Consider the following 16,217-nt stretch of genomic DNA (forward strand, 5'->3'; position numbering starts at 1 on the left):
AGTGCCCAAAGTATACTTGAAGAATTACTTTATAAAAGTGTAAATTGATTCCTTATAACTTTAATAGTTTTGTATTTGTAAAACATTGAAAATGTATATTTCTTTTGTACTAACCCGGTGAAGTGCGGTTATTTCTTTAATGTCCCGTTGGCAACAGGTCCTAGGTTGCAGACATCAGACTCTCTAGAACGTCTTCGTGGTTTTATTTCTGCCTGTCCTTTTCTCAGTACCCTTACCTTTCACCTCCACTCTCTCTCTATATATATCTATGTAATGTTTCTCTCATTTTCACTATTTTACTTCCTCTCACGTCCTTTTGTCTTCTGTCATCCTCGTAGTTGGTTTCTTCCACTTCTGCTAATCAACATAATGGTCACCTTGCTCACGTTCTTCATCAAATTGTTTCCATACACTGGAGATGTGGAGGTTTGAGGTTATGTTAGGACAGAGAAGTATAACACTTGCTGTTTCAGGGGTTTACTTCTCTGGCTAAAGAAAACTTTACTCCCTATTTACAATTCGGAGTGTTAGGATCTTGAAATTATAAACCACCCCCCAAATTAAAAATGAAAATACTAGATGAAATTTTCCTCTGAGAGGACTCAAACGTTGTTCAACTATCAGTGGGCTAAAAGTTGTAAGAGCACATTTTATTTTATGGACAATTCTTGGAAAACTTGTCAATACACGCCATATAAAGCTAGTTCACATTTACACCGCGCCCAAAGTCACGCAGAAAAAAAAGTGTCACACGCAAACCTTCTATAGATATGGGTGGCAACACTGAACGCTGGCCTGTTTCCAGGTCGCGCACTGCTGCTTGTGGTAGCGCTCTACGGCTGTCAGTTGTTAGAAAGTTGCGAGAGAGGAAGGAGGCGTTGCAGAGCGGCTGTGTTGTTTCTGAATGTGCCAGTGAGAGCGCGCCTCTATCACAACAATGTGTGCCATGGTGTACGGCAGGAGCTACGACAGAGAAACGGTAAGTGCCAATTTCATTGTATTTTGTTGCATTCCTTCTATTTAAAAGGAGTTACTAAATTATGTTGTTACAAGATTAAAATTCTTATTCGTGAACAGGACTCCCAAGAGCCGTTTATCTTATATGTTGTTTGTTATTAATAATTAATATGTCACATTATTATTATTATCATTATTTGTAGCAGTAGTAATAATAGTAGTAGTAGTAGTAGTAGTAGTAGTAGTAGTAGTAGTAGAGCAATAATAATAATAATAATAATAATAATAATAATAATAATAATAATAATAATAATAATAATAATAGTAAACCTTACTAATGATTTTAAATTGATATATCTTCTCACCATTCGTGAGCTGCCACAAGGGACAAAGAGTACTTAACCATAGACATTTTTACAAGTTCATGAAAAACCATTAATTTTGTTTTAACAATGAAATTCTTACAAGTAGGCCTACATAGCTGCAAATAATTTTTTTTTTTCAGATTAGTGGAAATATACCTATTTTTAGATAGGTAAGTGTTACAAAAAAGTAAAGAATGCTACTGAACTTAGTTTGATTTCGAATATAGGTGAGTCTTCAGGAGAGCAATTGATCCTTTCAATGCAGCTAAGGTTACAATCGGAATAGTAGATGTAGGTATTCCAAGCCTCTTAAATACACCTTTCATGAAGAGAGAAGCGGTACCTCTTGCTCCAACCAGAAGTCCGATTACTTCAAGCTCTTTTAGCTGGTATTTTTTGAGGTAATAGGGAATGGTAGGATTATCATTTATATTACAACAATTTATCTAATGTTTTTCACGATCTATGTCCAGTTTTAGGCCTACTTTTAACAAATACCGTACCGATATATATATATATATATATATATATATATATGTATATATATATATATATATATATATATATATATATATATATATATATATATATTTTATTTAGACTGAGCATTGCTAGATCATTCCATGTTCTTTAGTTCAATCACTGATACCAAAAACAACTTTCGAAATCAGCAATTTTTACGAAAGTTTATTTTGTTTTAGTTTATTGTATTGAAATCTACCGGTATGTAAATTTTAATATAAAACTAAACAACAAAATTACGTTTAATGTAATTGAACACTATAATATGTAATACCTCTTAAGAAGAGGCTAACAAGAGCAATCCAAGTATTTGAAGAGGAACGTTCATAAATGTTCTTGTAGGTGATATTTCATTATCGTGCGTTACGTAACACAGTAGTGCAAACTGCTGCGTTATGATCTTGAGCGGTTGTAAGATTTGTTTTGCTCTTGCGTGCTTTAGAAAGAAGGTCACTCTAAGAGACGCCATATTGGATTTCATGTGTAATGAAAGCCATTATACTTTACTTATTAGCAAAGATTTCGCTGAACCCTGTACCGCCGAGGAGGTTGGTAAAGTGTTGAGAAATGCAATAAAATAATACTAAAATAGCGACATTAATTCTTGTTGCTGTGGTAATGCCGACATTCATTGGCTGAAGCGCAACGTCCCAATATGGCGTGCCTTGATGTGGTATTTAAATATCATTGCGATGCGAACATCAAAATAGCACAAGTACCGTAACCGCTGACTATTTTACATCCCGCTACTCAGAACTCAGTCATATTATTTCATTAGTGGCGTAGTAGATGGAAGTTCTGAATATCCCGCCTCCCCTTCCACATCTTCTTGACTTAGAGATTACATACAAACTTATAAATTCTGACTGCGAGATGTATCTATGGTGTAGTTTTCGAGACGATGGGAGTTAAGATTAAACTCTATCGTAATTGATGTGTTGTGCTATATAGTCTCAAATATTGGCCGTGCGCCATTAATGGCAATGTCCCAGAAAGTTCTACAACCGTATCTATAGTGTCTTCGAGTTAAGGAAGTGGGCCAAAATCCTAATCTTTAAGAAAAATCACGACAAACATCTTGCCTGAATATACAAAGTAACAATAATAAAAACAATAAATATGTATTCATCAGTTCCAAGGTTTGGTTCCATTCGGATCCGTCTCCATTCCAACTCTAATGTGAGAGTTTATCTGTCTACCACATCTTTGGGCATTTTAACTGTCATTAAGAGCGTAGTTTATTGCGAACATTTTTTTTATCAAACTTGCAGTGTCCATTGTAGTTCTCCCTGCCGAATTTTATTGTTTAAATCTTCAACCGAAAGTTCTTCCTGTATGTCTTCGTTGATCTTTTTTTTTTTTTTTAATATATTATTTCTACGATAGTGCTTAAAGTTGCACTGTTATCAATGCCTGAAGTGAGTCTTTAAAACATAAGTTAGTGTCTAATAAAGAGTAGGCCCTAAGTAACCACTTTATGCACTGCTATTCATTTTACGCACTGCCAAAAAAAAAATGTAATATTCAATGTACAAACTTCATTCAGTAAGAAATGCATTATCTCGATGTTTCATTACTTAAATATTACACGTAACACAAATAAGTAAAAAATTTAACATTCATATCTACATTTTAGCCCTTATTATTCTGAATTTATAGTACTCATTGTAACAAGATTACTCATTCAAACTCTTTGTTAATTATATGGCCATTTAGACGGCCATGAAATAGTGAACATGAATAAAACAGGCTGCCATTCCATGGATACTTATTTATTAATGGTTCTGAGTTTAGACGGCCATGACATTGTGATATAACCTCCCCAACTTGAAATATTTATTTAATGTAAATTTTTGCTATCGTAGAGAAACATTGTACGAACCACATTCATAAAGTTATCTTATTGGCACTCGTGTGTTTGTGAAACAAGGTGAACTATTCTACAAAAGAGAAAGCCTAAATTTGACTTTCAAGACTTCTAATGCAATTCAGTCTAAATGCAATTCAAATATGCTGAAGATGTTGGATAAGCTGAATTGACCTACTGCTGTAATAACACAAATGGAAAGGCAAGCCGAATAGATTTAAGTACTTGTGGCAATTAGAATGTCACTATAAAAACTAGTTCGTAAAGACACGATTCTATAGTACAGTAATGACTGATACTTCCATATTATAATGAAGCTGAAACAGTACTTTAGAAAAAAAAAATAAATGAAACAAATTATAATTCTCAGATAAGTTACGGGGTATATGTACTTCTTATTTGCGGCATCAATGATCTTATTCAGATATAATATATACCGGAATAACTAGAGGAATATTGTAATGAGACTGCCGGAAGAAAGACATAAAAATTGTTTTTGTTTACCATGATCAGTGGGAACACCAAGAAAGAGATAGGAAACGTTTCTGGAAAATACTTTAACCTGACGACAAAAGACGTTAGACAGGTTTTCTCAAAGTTCTTCTGACAGCATTCTATCATTTCTTCACAATCCTTATCAGTACACCAAGCAATGGTAATCGTCTGCATTATACCATATTTTGGCCACATCATTTCTAGCCTATGTAATCAGTAGCTTACTACAAACTTCCACTAAGTAAGATAACGAAGAATCCCGCTACCATTCCATTGTTAATCCAAAATCATTATCGTCATTGCGCAAACCAAGGAGAATCTTCTGTTTCGTATTACGTTTTGACATAATTTCTATTGGATTCATACAGAAAACTTCATGAAGTAAGAAAACGTAGAATCCCGCCATCATTTCACTGTATCTTCATAATTCAAAGTCATTCTATCAATGCTCAAAGCGACAAGAATTTTCTGCACCATATTATATTTTTTACCACATCATTTCTATTGCATTCATACAGAAAACTTCATGAAGTAAGAAAACGTAGAATCCCGCCATCATTTCACTGTATCTTCATAATTCAAAGTCATTCTATCAATGCTCAAAGCGACAAGAATTTTCTGCATCATATTATATTTTTTACCACATCATTTCTATTGCATTCATACAGAAAACTTCACGAAGTAAGAAAACGTAGAATCCCGCCATCATTTCACTGTATCTTCATAATTCAAAGTCATTCTATCAATGCTCAAAGCGACAAGAATTTTCTGCATCATATTATATTTTTTACCACATCATTTCTATTACATTCATACAGAAAACTTCATGAAGTAAGAAAACGTAGAATCCCGCCATCATTTCACTGTATCTTCATAATTCAAAGTCATTCTATCAATGCTCAAAGCGACAAGAATTTTCTGCATCATATTATATTTTTTACCACATCATTTCTATTGCATTCATACAGAAAACTTCACGAAGTAAGAAAACGTAGAATCCCGCCATCATTTCACTGCATCTTCATAATTCAAAGTCATTCTATCAATGCTCAAAGCGACAAGAATTTTCTGCATCATATTATATTTTTACCACATCATTTCTATTGCATTCATACAGAAAACTTCACGAAGTAAGAAAACGTAGAATCCCGCCATCATTTCACTGTATCTTCATAATTCAAAGTCATTCTATCAATGCTCAAAGCGACAAGAATTTTCTGCACCATATTATATTTTTTACCACATCATTTCTATTGCATTCATACAAGAAACTTCATGAAGTAAGAAGATATAGAATCCCGCCATCATTTCACTGTATCTTCATAATTCAAAGTCATTCTATCAATGCTCAAAGCGACAAGAATTTTCTGCATCGTATTTATATTTTTACCACATCATTTCTATTGCATTCATACAAGAAACTTCATGAAGTAAGAAGACATAGAATCGCGCCATCATTTCACTGTATCTTCATAATTCAAAGTCATTCTATCAATGCTCAAAGCGACAAGAATTTTCTGCATCGTATTTAAATTTTTTTCAACATTATTTCTATTGCATTCATACAGGAAACTTCATGAAGTAAAAAACATAGAATCTCGCCACCATTTCGCTGTATCTTCATAATCCAACGTCATTCTGTCAGTGCGCAAAGTAACGGGAATCTTCTACATCTTATTATATTTTCACCACGTCATTTCAACGACAAACTTCTACGAAGTAAGAAATCATAGAGTAGTCCCTATCGTCGACGAATACGTCTGAGCCTTCAGGTATGACACGATGAATAATTACACAGGTATTATTATCCACAAACCTACAGGAAAAAGAACTCAAGGACGTCCACCCAAAATGTACAGAGCACGACGTTAACAGAAAAAGAGTATTTAATTGATAGGCCTGGTTCTTTGGTAAATTTGGTATAATTTTGTAAATTTACAATATTGATGAATGTCACTATTAATAATTTCACAATTTTAACTCTCCGTCAACATGACTCAAGTATTAGAGTTTCTGTCTACAAAAACAGCGAACGCGGGTTCAATTGCAAGCACTTCCTTAGATGGGTGTCCCTTCTCTTGTGTTTGTTCCAGGTTGTCTCGAGCGGTTATTGTGGCATGCTGACCAGATGATCGGGAATGCCAGCGACTTACAAATATCTATCTTCATTAAGAATAATTCTTACGATAGTAAGGACGAAACGGAGCAAAGTATTCGAAGGTTTTAGATAAATGACTGATTATATGTTTAACTTATAATATTGAAAAGGCATTTTATTCACAATAAATAGAAATTATTTTAACCGGAACAGAATACTAGGCGATAATAATAATAATAATAATAATAATAATAATAATAATAATAATAATACTTATAGCTTTAAGGAACCCGGAGGTTCATTGCCGCCCTCACATAAGCCCGCCATCGGTCCCTATCCTGTGCAAGATTAAATTAGTCTCTATCATCATATCCCATCTCCCTCAAATCCATTTTTATATTATCCTCCCATCTACGTCTCGGTCTCCCCAAGGGTCTTTTTCCCTTCGGCCTCCCAACTAACACACTATATGCATGTCTGGATTCGTACATACGTGCTACATGCCCTGTCCATCTTAAACGTCTGGATTTAATGTTCCTAATTATGTCAGGTGAAGAATACAATGCGTGCAGTTCTGCGTTGTGTAACTTTCTCCATTCTCCTGTAATTTCATCCCTCTTAGCCCCAAATATTTTCCTAAGAATCTTATTCTCAAACACCCGTAGTCTCTGTTCCTCTCTCAAAGTGAGAGTCCAAGTTTCACAACCTTACAGAACAACCGGTAATATAGCTGTTTTATAAATTCTAACTTCTAGATTTTTTGACAGCAGACTAGATGACAAAAGCTTCTCAACCGAATAATAACAGGCATTTCCCATATTTATTCTGTGTTTAATTTCCTCCCGAGTGCCACTTATATTTGTTAGGGTCTACTGTTCCTCTGAGATATTTGAATTTTTCCATCTCTTCAAAGGATAAATTTCCAATTTTTGTATTTGCATTTCGTATAATATTCTAGTCACGAGACATAATCATATACAGTACTTTGTCTTTACGAGATTTACTTCCAAACCTATCGCATGCCTAAGTGATTTGGCAGTAAAACTTCTAAAGTATTAGCAAGTCTTTAAAAATCTGTGAAGCGTTGAATTTGATTATGGATAAGCAATTTTAGTTACATGGTTATCATGACGCAAATCAACGTCTAATATTAGAGCACTGACACGAGAAAAGTGACAAACATCCACTCACAATGCATTTCTAACAGTGCCCGCAAAGCTAATGCTTTTATACAAACAATGAATGTAATGGTGCGGTACGACAGTGGCCAACAGGGGACAAAGAACAAAATGAGAACTTTTAGGCCGAATCACGCTATGTCGCTTCAGAGAATGATTGTCACACTTGAGTACCACCCAGCGCTATGTACGAACTTTGAACCGTTACAGCAGCAGCGATCGGTGTCCAGCGCGTCACAATGATTGTATCGTGGTTTGGAATTGAGGACAATGCTATAATAAATTTTAGACTCAGAAACGCATTTTGCTACTGCAATTGAAGAACTGATATGATAATTCGAGATGGCCATATTCGAGAAATAGTTGAATGAGAATTGCAGTGCAAACGTACATTTTTTTTTCATCCATATTCGCCTACTTCTCCTCATGCATACCATATTCGCCTACTTCTCATCTATGTATTCTTCTACTTCTTATCTATATTCGTCTACTTATCCATATTCGTTTATTTGTCCTCATCCAAATTCGCCTTTTCATCCATATTCGCCTACTTCTCCTCATCCATACCATATTCACCTACTTCTCCTCATTCAGATTCGTCTACTTTTCATCCATATTCACCTACCTCTCCTCATTCAGATTCGTCTACTTCTCATCCATATTCACCTACTTCTCATTCAGATTCGTCTACTCCTTATCCATATTCACCTACTTCTCATTCAGATTCGTCTACTTCTCATCCATATTCACCTACCTCTCCTCATTCAAATTCGTCTACTTCTCATCCATATTCACCTACTTCTCATTCAGATTCGTCTACTCATCATCCATATTCACCTACTTCTCCTCATTCAAATTCGTCTACTTCTCATCCATATTCACCTACTTCTCATTCAGATTCGTCTACTCATCATCCATATTCACCTACTTCTCCTCATTCAGATTCGTATACTCCTCATCCATATTCACCTACTTCTCCTCATTCAGATTCGTCTACTCCTCATCCATATTCACCTACTTCTCCTCATTCAGATTCGTCTACTCCTCATCCATATTCACCTACTTCTCATTCAGATTCGTCTACTCCTCATCCATATTCACCTACTTCTCATTCAGATTCGTCTACTCCTCATCCATATTCACCTACTTCTCATTCAGATTCGTCTACTCATCCATATTCACCTACTTCTCCTCATTCAGATTCGTCTACTCCTCATCCATATTCACCTACTTCTCCTCATTCAGATTCGTCTACTCCTCATCCATATTCACCTACTTCTCATTCAGATTCGTCTACTCATCCATATTCACCTACTTCTCCTCATTCAGATTCGTCTACTCCTCATCCATATTCACCTACTTCTCCTCATTCAGATTCGTCTACTCCTCATCCATATTCACCTACTTCTCATTCAGATTCGTCTACTCCTCATCCATATTCACCTACTTCTCCTCATTCAGATTCGTCTACTCCTCATCCATATTCACCTACTTCTCCTCATTCAGATTCGTCTACTCCTCATCCATATTCACCTACTTCTCATTCAGATTCGTCTACTCCTCATCCATATTCACCTACTTCTCCTCATTCAGATTCGTCTACTCCTCATCCATATTCACCTACTTCTCCTCATTCAGATTCGTCTACTCCTCATCCATATTCACCTACTTCTCCTCATTCAGATTCGTCTACTTCTCATCCATATTCACCTACCTCTCCTCATTCAAATTCGTCTACTTCTCATCCATATTCACCTACTTCTCCTCATTCAGATTCGTCTACTTCTCATCCATATTCACCTTCTTCTCCTCATTCAGATTCGTCTACTCCTCATCCATATTCACCTACTTCTCCTCATTCATATTCGTCTACTTCTCATCCATATTCGCCTACTTCTCCTCATCCCTATTTACCTACTTATTTTCCATCTTCGTCTGCTTCTCCTTATTTATGTTCGTCTACTTTTGCTCATATTCGTGTACTTCTCCTCATCCATATTCGCCTATTTCTCCTCATCCATACGATATTCACCTACTTCTCATTCATACTCGTCTACTTTTCATCCATATTCTCCTACTTCTCATCTGTATTCGCTTACTTCTTATCTATCTTCGTCTACTTCTCATCATCCATATTCGTCTACTTTTCCTCATTCATATTCATCTATTTCTCCTCATCCATATTCCCCTATTTTTCCTCATCCATATTCGCCTACTTTTCCTCATGAATATTCGCCTACTTCTCCTTATCCATACCATATTCGTCTACTTCTCGTCCATATTCGTCTATTTCTCATCCATATTCGTGTACTTCTCCTCATTCATTTTCGTCCATTTCTCCTCATTCATATTCGTGTACTTCTCCTCGTCCATATTCGTCTACTTCTCTTTATCCTTATCCGTCTTCTCGTCATATTTATCCGTATAATTTCTCATTATTTTTTTATATATTTCGTCTCTTCATTTATTTTTTTTTCCTTCATCGTCATTGTTCCTACCACTTGGTCTACTTAAAATTATAATCTTCAAATAATTCTGATTTCTTGCCTCGTCTTCCCCGTCTTGTCTGCTGAGTCCATGTAAAAAAATTTGCCTTCCAAATGATGATTATTTGCTTTTATTTAATATGGAAAATAGGGGCATGTTCAATGGTTGCCGCTAAGTAAAATGGAGAAGTCAGTTTACCGTCACGTCAATATCATGCGAGGGAAAAGTATTATTTTATGTCACTTTTGATTGAAAGTAACAACGAATAATAAACCGTCTTCCAAACATAAATTTGAGGTCTATAACTACGTAATATGTCTTCGTCTTTCTCGGTTTGAATCGATCGAAGGGAGCTGTCTTTCCAGTCACGTTGTCAACTAGGTTTAAGACTATTTTTGACAACAAAGACAATCGTGAAAAGTCGCTACGGGAATTCGAACGCGGCTTCACTGGCGCAAGCTAATATTGAACCGTAGTTCAATTCGTTTATTTAAACAATACTGATGCTTCACAAGCGAAATGAACTGCAGATTGATTTCTGGACTATTTTAAAGCGAAAATATAGTCACACTCACGCATAATTTGAATATCATTTCAATTATTACACGAGTTTTATAACGAGCTGCGTATTCATGAATTGAGATCAAAAGTCTCTGCTGATAGTGTAATCGCAGTCTGCGACCCGACTGACCCCATGTACAAATTATCATTACAAACTGTTCAATTACATCTCATCACGTGAACAGAACGCTGGAAATTTCTTGTATAGTTAGTTGTATACAGAGACCGGCACAGTCTGAAGCAAATTTTTGCCAAAATACGACATTTATTTTAGCAAAATATGAAAATGTTAAATAAATATTTCATTGCTAAAATATTTACGTTCCTAAACCATTTGAAGTAACGCCTTAGTCCAGTGTTTCTTAAACTTTCTGAAGTGGGGATCATTTTTTTTAAGTCAGAACAGTTCCGCGGACCATCTTACTCTTGTTCCCTTCGAAAGCAAATTTATCATTTATGTAGCAAGGAGATGCACTATCACCTTTACTTTTTAACTTTGCTCTAGATTATGCCATTAGGAAAGTCCAGGATAACAGAGAGGGTTTGGAATTGAACGGGTTACATCAGCTGCTTGTCTATGCTGATAACGTGAATATGTTATGAGAAAATCCACAAACGATTAGGGAAAACACGGGAATTTTACTGGAAGTAAGTAAGGAGATAGGTTTGGAAGTAAATCCCGAAAAGACAAAGTATATGATTAAGTCTCGTGACGAGAATATAGTACGAAATGGAAATATAAAAATCAGAAATTTATCTTTTGAAGATGTGGAGAAGTTCAAATATCTGGGAGCAACAGTAACAAATATAAATGATACTCGGGAGGAAATTAAACACAGAATAAATATGGGAAATGCCTGTTATTATTCGGCTGAGAAACTTTTATCATCCAGTCTGCTGTCTAAAAATCTGAAAGTTAGAATTTATAAAACAGTTATATTACCGGTTGTTCTGTATGGTTGTGAAACTTGGACTCTCACTTTGAGAGAGGAACAGAGACTACGGGTGTTTGAGAATAAGATTCTTAGGAAAATATTTGGGGCTAAGAGGGATGAAGTTACAGGAGAATGGAGAAAGTTACACAACACAGAACTGCACGCATTGTATTCTTCACCTGACATTATTAGGAACATAAAATCCAGACGTTTGAGATGGGCAGGGCATGTAGCACGTATGGGCGAATCCAGAAATGCATATAGAGTGTTAGTTGGGAGGCCGGAGAGAAAAAGACCTTTAGGGAGGCCTAGACGTAGATGGGAAGATAATATTAAAGTGGATTTGAGGGAGGTGGGATATGATGATAGAGAATGGATTAATTTTGCTCAGGATAGGGACCAATGGCGGGCTTATGTGAGGGCGGTTCCTTAAAAGCCAGTAAGTAAGTAAGTAGCATATTTTAATATCAATACACTTACAGTTTAATGTAGAAATAATGAATTAAAATTAATTTAATTCAATTAATTTTATATTAGTGTTAACTAATTAAGTTAATGTTAACAGAAGAAAATTTCTTATATCGTTATTTGCAAAAACAGAAATAAAAAAAAATTAATGCAGAAACATGCCCGATTTTCAACAAGTAAAGATGCAATTTTGCATGTTATATTATTATTGGCGTACTGTATGTGACCATTTGAATGTGCAGACTGGGTGTCAGTAAAACTATTAAGAAAGTCATAAATACATGAAAAGATTCGGTACTTTGGGACTCTATTATGAATTCGGGTGGTCCCTAGCTGAGTAACAGGCACAGCGCCAGATTTGCACGGAAAAGATGGCGAGAAACACCACGTTCATAGTGCTTTAAATCCCTCTTTTGTTGCTGAGAGTAGAGTGGGAAGGCGATAGACGGATAGGTTAAATAATTTCATAAAATATCAGTACTGGGAGAAAAAGTGAAAGGCGATTGCCATGTTTCATTTACAAACTCTGAGATTTTCAGGTATAGTGTGATAAGCAATTCGATTGAATTTTATTTTTTCTTCTGTCTTTTTTGAAGGACCACAGGTGGTCCGCGTACATAGTTTGAGAAACGCTGCCTTAGTGAATTTACTGATGTGCAAAGGGACGTTTGCAGATTCAAAATCAATAAATCCAACAAGAGCACCATTATTTTGTTTTTGTAAACATGGCTGACTCTCCACGATTATAACTTGTACTTATGTGTTAATATCCACTCTCCATCCTGTAAAATGGTATGACTTCTGAAAATAACAAATTTTCTGGTTACATCTCCTCCCTCATGATTCAGCTGACGGATTCTCAGAAAATATTCGATCCCTGATGGGGTCTGTGTGTTTCGAGGTGGATAAGATAGTTGCAACACTTATTTTCTACGAGTACTTCCGTTTCCCCTACCACTCTCATTCCACAATTGTTCCATTCTCTGTAGTTACAAAGATATGTCAAATATTTCCCAGTTTCATTGCCGTCTGTAGTGTTATGATCAGTGGCGAACTGTACCTCCACGGTTTCAACAAAACAAACTTCACGCTATGGTTTACCAAACACGTCAGACAGATGCCGAGACGAAATCTCCACATGAACAGGCGGTCGAGTGCAGAGAACGCGTAATACAGGTCAGTGACTGGATGGTGGGGTCAAGTGTCCACTCAACCACTGCACCCATTTCCACTAACGAGAGGGTTCGTGGAGGTAAAGCTCCCATGTTTTCTTAATGTAGACGCGAGAAAGAATTCAGTGTTTTCGCATCACGTTTCTTTTTTGTTTATCTGATAATTTGTCATGTAGTTTTTGAGCGTTTCAACAGTGTAGTATTGAAACAGAAAATTTCTAAAATTTGCTGGTTTCAACTTCAGGGACCTTACTAGATTTTTCGGAGGATAACGAAACTCATCTAAGTGTAAAGGTTTGAAAATGGTTAATGATAAACTATCAGGAGATAACTTGTACACATAAAAAACTTGAGTTGTATATGCTGAAAATACAAGATATGGATATATTGATGAGATCTAACAAAAAAATTCTTGCCGGAAGTAGATTAAGTGATCTCAACTATCAGTTCCAGAATTTTATTTGATATAATATGATCTTCATACGGTCTAAACTTCTCTCCTGCTTCTTTAGCTCTTTCTTTTGCCCTTTTATGCGTCGGGCCTTAGCATCCATCTTCTGCATTCTTTCTTGTCTCTTCCCAGTCTCTTCGCTTCTTCGATGTTCATCCCTTTTCACACTATTAACTTTTCCACATATTTCTCTCACTCTATCCTTTGTTTTCCTCTGTCTTTTTTTCCTTCTGGTCATGCATTAAACTTCTCACTTTCATTTAATTCAATTCAAGTTAACTACAATAAGTCCACCGCTGTGGAGTAACGGTTAACATGTTTGACCATGAAACGAGCGGGCCTGGATTCAAGTCCTGATTGGGACAAGTTACCTGATTAAAATTTTTCCGAGGTTTTCCCTCAACCCATTACGAGCAAATGCTGGATAAATTTCGGCACTGAACTCTAGACTAATTCCCTGACATTATAAACTTAATTGCAGTCAGACGTTAGCCTAATCATCGCAGTTAATGTAAAGAGTTGTAAAATAAGCAAATATTAAAAACTACACTAAACTAACGACCAAGATAAAAAGAAGCTATGTTTTACAATATGCATTTCCTTTCGTGCTAATGTAACTATTTGTAGTTCAGTTCTCACTGCTATAAAATTATATGTTATTACAATAGTACATTATGCAACGAGCCTATAATGGTAGTAATTAAGACGCGAGTATGTTTATGAAACTCTCTTGCGCTCGTTTCATAATTTTCATACGAGCGTCTTAATTACCATTATAGGCAAGTTTCATACGACTTTTTATGCTCGACCATATTTCTAACTTAAAATTATTGATAAGTATTCATGTTATTCTTATCTGACAGGGGAGCGGAACTGACTTTGTGCAATTCTCGTAAATTGTGAGATGTGCGCAGACGCGAAAGTATTGATTTTTTCCGAGAAACAAATGTCATTGACCTTGATATAATCTAGAGAGTAAAATAAAGATTAATCTTGATATAACCTTGAAATTGATTTAGACATTGAAAAACGAGATGACAAATTTAATTTATTTGAATATTATTTACAATTAACGCTAATTATTATAGTAACAGAACATAACCGTCTGCGACAGTATTGGATTTCCAGCCTCCGTGACGTTTCGCTAGTTGTCTTTCGATTGCATATCCGAGAATAATCGATACTTGCGCTTTCATATTGCTACAATGGTGATTTCTGATTGGTGGAACACCTGAACTTTAATGAATAGGTGTACTTTAATGAGGTCCATTAAAGGGCTGCTACCAGGTGTATAATTACTACATTTCGGCATGGTCGAGCATAAAAATCTAAAGGAAACGAATCCCCGAATTGCAGCAGCCTATAACTTGACTTACTCGTAATAAGAGTGACACAACTGGCTTCTATATATTTGTAACGAAGTCTCAATTCCATGTGACGACTTTGTCAGGTCATACATTTAGGCCTATATTTGAAACATGTTTTTCTAATCTCACAACCTTCTTGCGACCCAGACAACGGAGGGCATCCAGCTGATAGCGCAGGTCGTTTTTGAAGCAGAACTCTGCGAATTAAATTGAAATCGCCTTTCCACTTGACCTTACGTACTACTTAATACTTTCGTTTGGAGCTTCTTCATAATGCTCTTTTTATAATAGTGATGACATTGTATTGTCTCCGTCCGTTGGAAGACGTTTTAGAATGTTTGTACACATGATCACGTGTTGTCGTTTAAACCAATCAGCGTTAGTTTCATGGTGTCATTTGAGCCAATAATATTTAGCGAAGATATCTCGTTTGAACCAATAAGAGTTAACCACGTGATATCATTAAGGCCAATAAGTTTTAGCCGCGTAATATCGTTTCAGCCAATAAGCTTGAGCCACGTGGTATAACCCCCTGTTAGCTTCATTCCTGTGTACATCGCTGGTTAAAATTATGATTGTTGTGATCTGAATTGTGTCCAGAGACTAATTTCATTCACTTAATACTGTTGCAATACTGTATATTGTTTACATTTCGCACGGAAAGTGAATTTAGCAAGCAGCATACTCTTCATAAAGAGGCCAGAGGTTTTTTTTCCCCCCTTCTACATTATTTACTTCAACGGAAATCAGATACTGGGCAACACATATCCAAATCTGTAAGCGTGCAGGAAGATACTACTAAAGGTATTGGCATGAGTCTAGTGTCTGGAATTAAGCTCTCTCCTTCTTCTGATGCCTGAATGACAACAGCGCATTTAGTATCTCCATCTTTTCCTGTTGGCACCTGCGTTCTAATATGTTAGAGACCACAGCAATTAACAGGTCCATTTAGAAAATTGTCTACAACATGTTAAAACATTTCTTAATATCCCGATGGTGTAGTTTTTCATACGATTCAGACGAGAATTTTTAAATTTAATATTGCTCTTTGAATTTTACTGGAACAATGCTCCTTGAAGATCGTAATATCTGTCAGAGGTTCACCACTAATTCCATTTTTAGTTGTCGAAATTGGAACACAAATTTCTAGCTTCAAGGAATGTGTTGTAGTGGATGGAGCAATGGTGCTCCATACGCTATAACCCTATTTGTTGGTTTAGTTTACAGTAGCAGTAATTATAAAGAATTCCAGTATTTACATCGCGTTAATCTGTGCTGTCATCACACTGTCCGG

The 16,217-nt window shown here is 35.9% G+C and overlaps 1 protein-coding gene across 1 annotated transcript in view; it reads left to right on the plus strand.

Annotated features, from left to right (window-relative positions):
• Nucleotides 1-822: 822 nt before the first annotated feature.
• Ets98B (DNA-binding protein Ets98B) overlaps nt 823-16,217 on the plus strand; it is a 159,357-nt gene continuing 143,962 nt past the window's right edge. The window contains exon 1 of the mRNA XM_069819286.1: nt 823-979. Coding sequence (XP_069675387.1) covers nt 938-979 — 42 coding nt within the window. The 5' untranslated portion in view covers nt 823-937. The remainder of the gene's footprint in view (nt 980-16,217) is intronic.

This window comes from Periplaneta americana, chromosome 2, assembly GCF_040183065.1.
Source record: "Periplaneta americana isolate PAMFEO1 chromosome 2, P.americana_PAMFEO1_priV1, whole genome shotgun sequence".
Lineage (NCBI taxonomy): Eukaryota > Metazoa > Arthropoda > Insecta > Blattodea > Blattidae > Periplaneta > Periplaneta americana.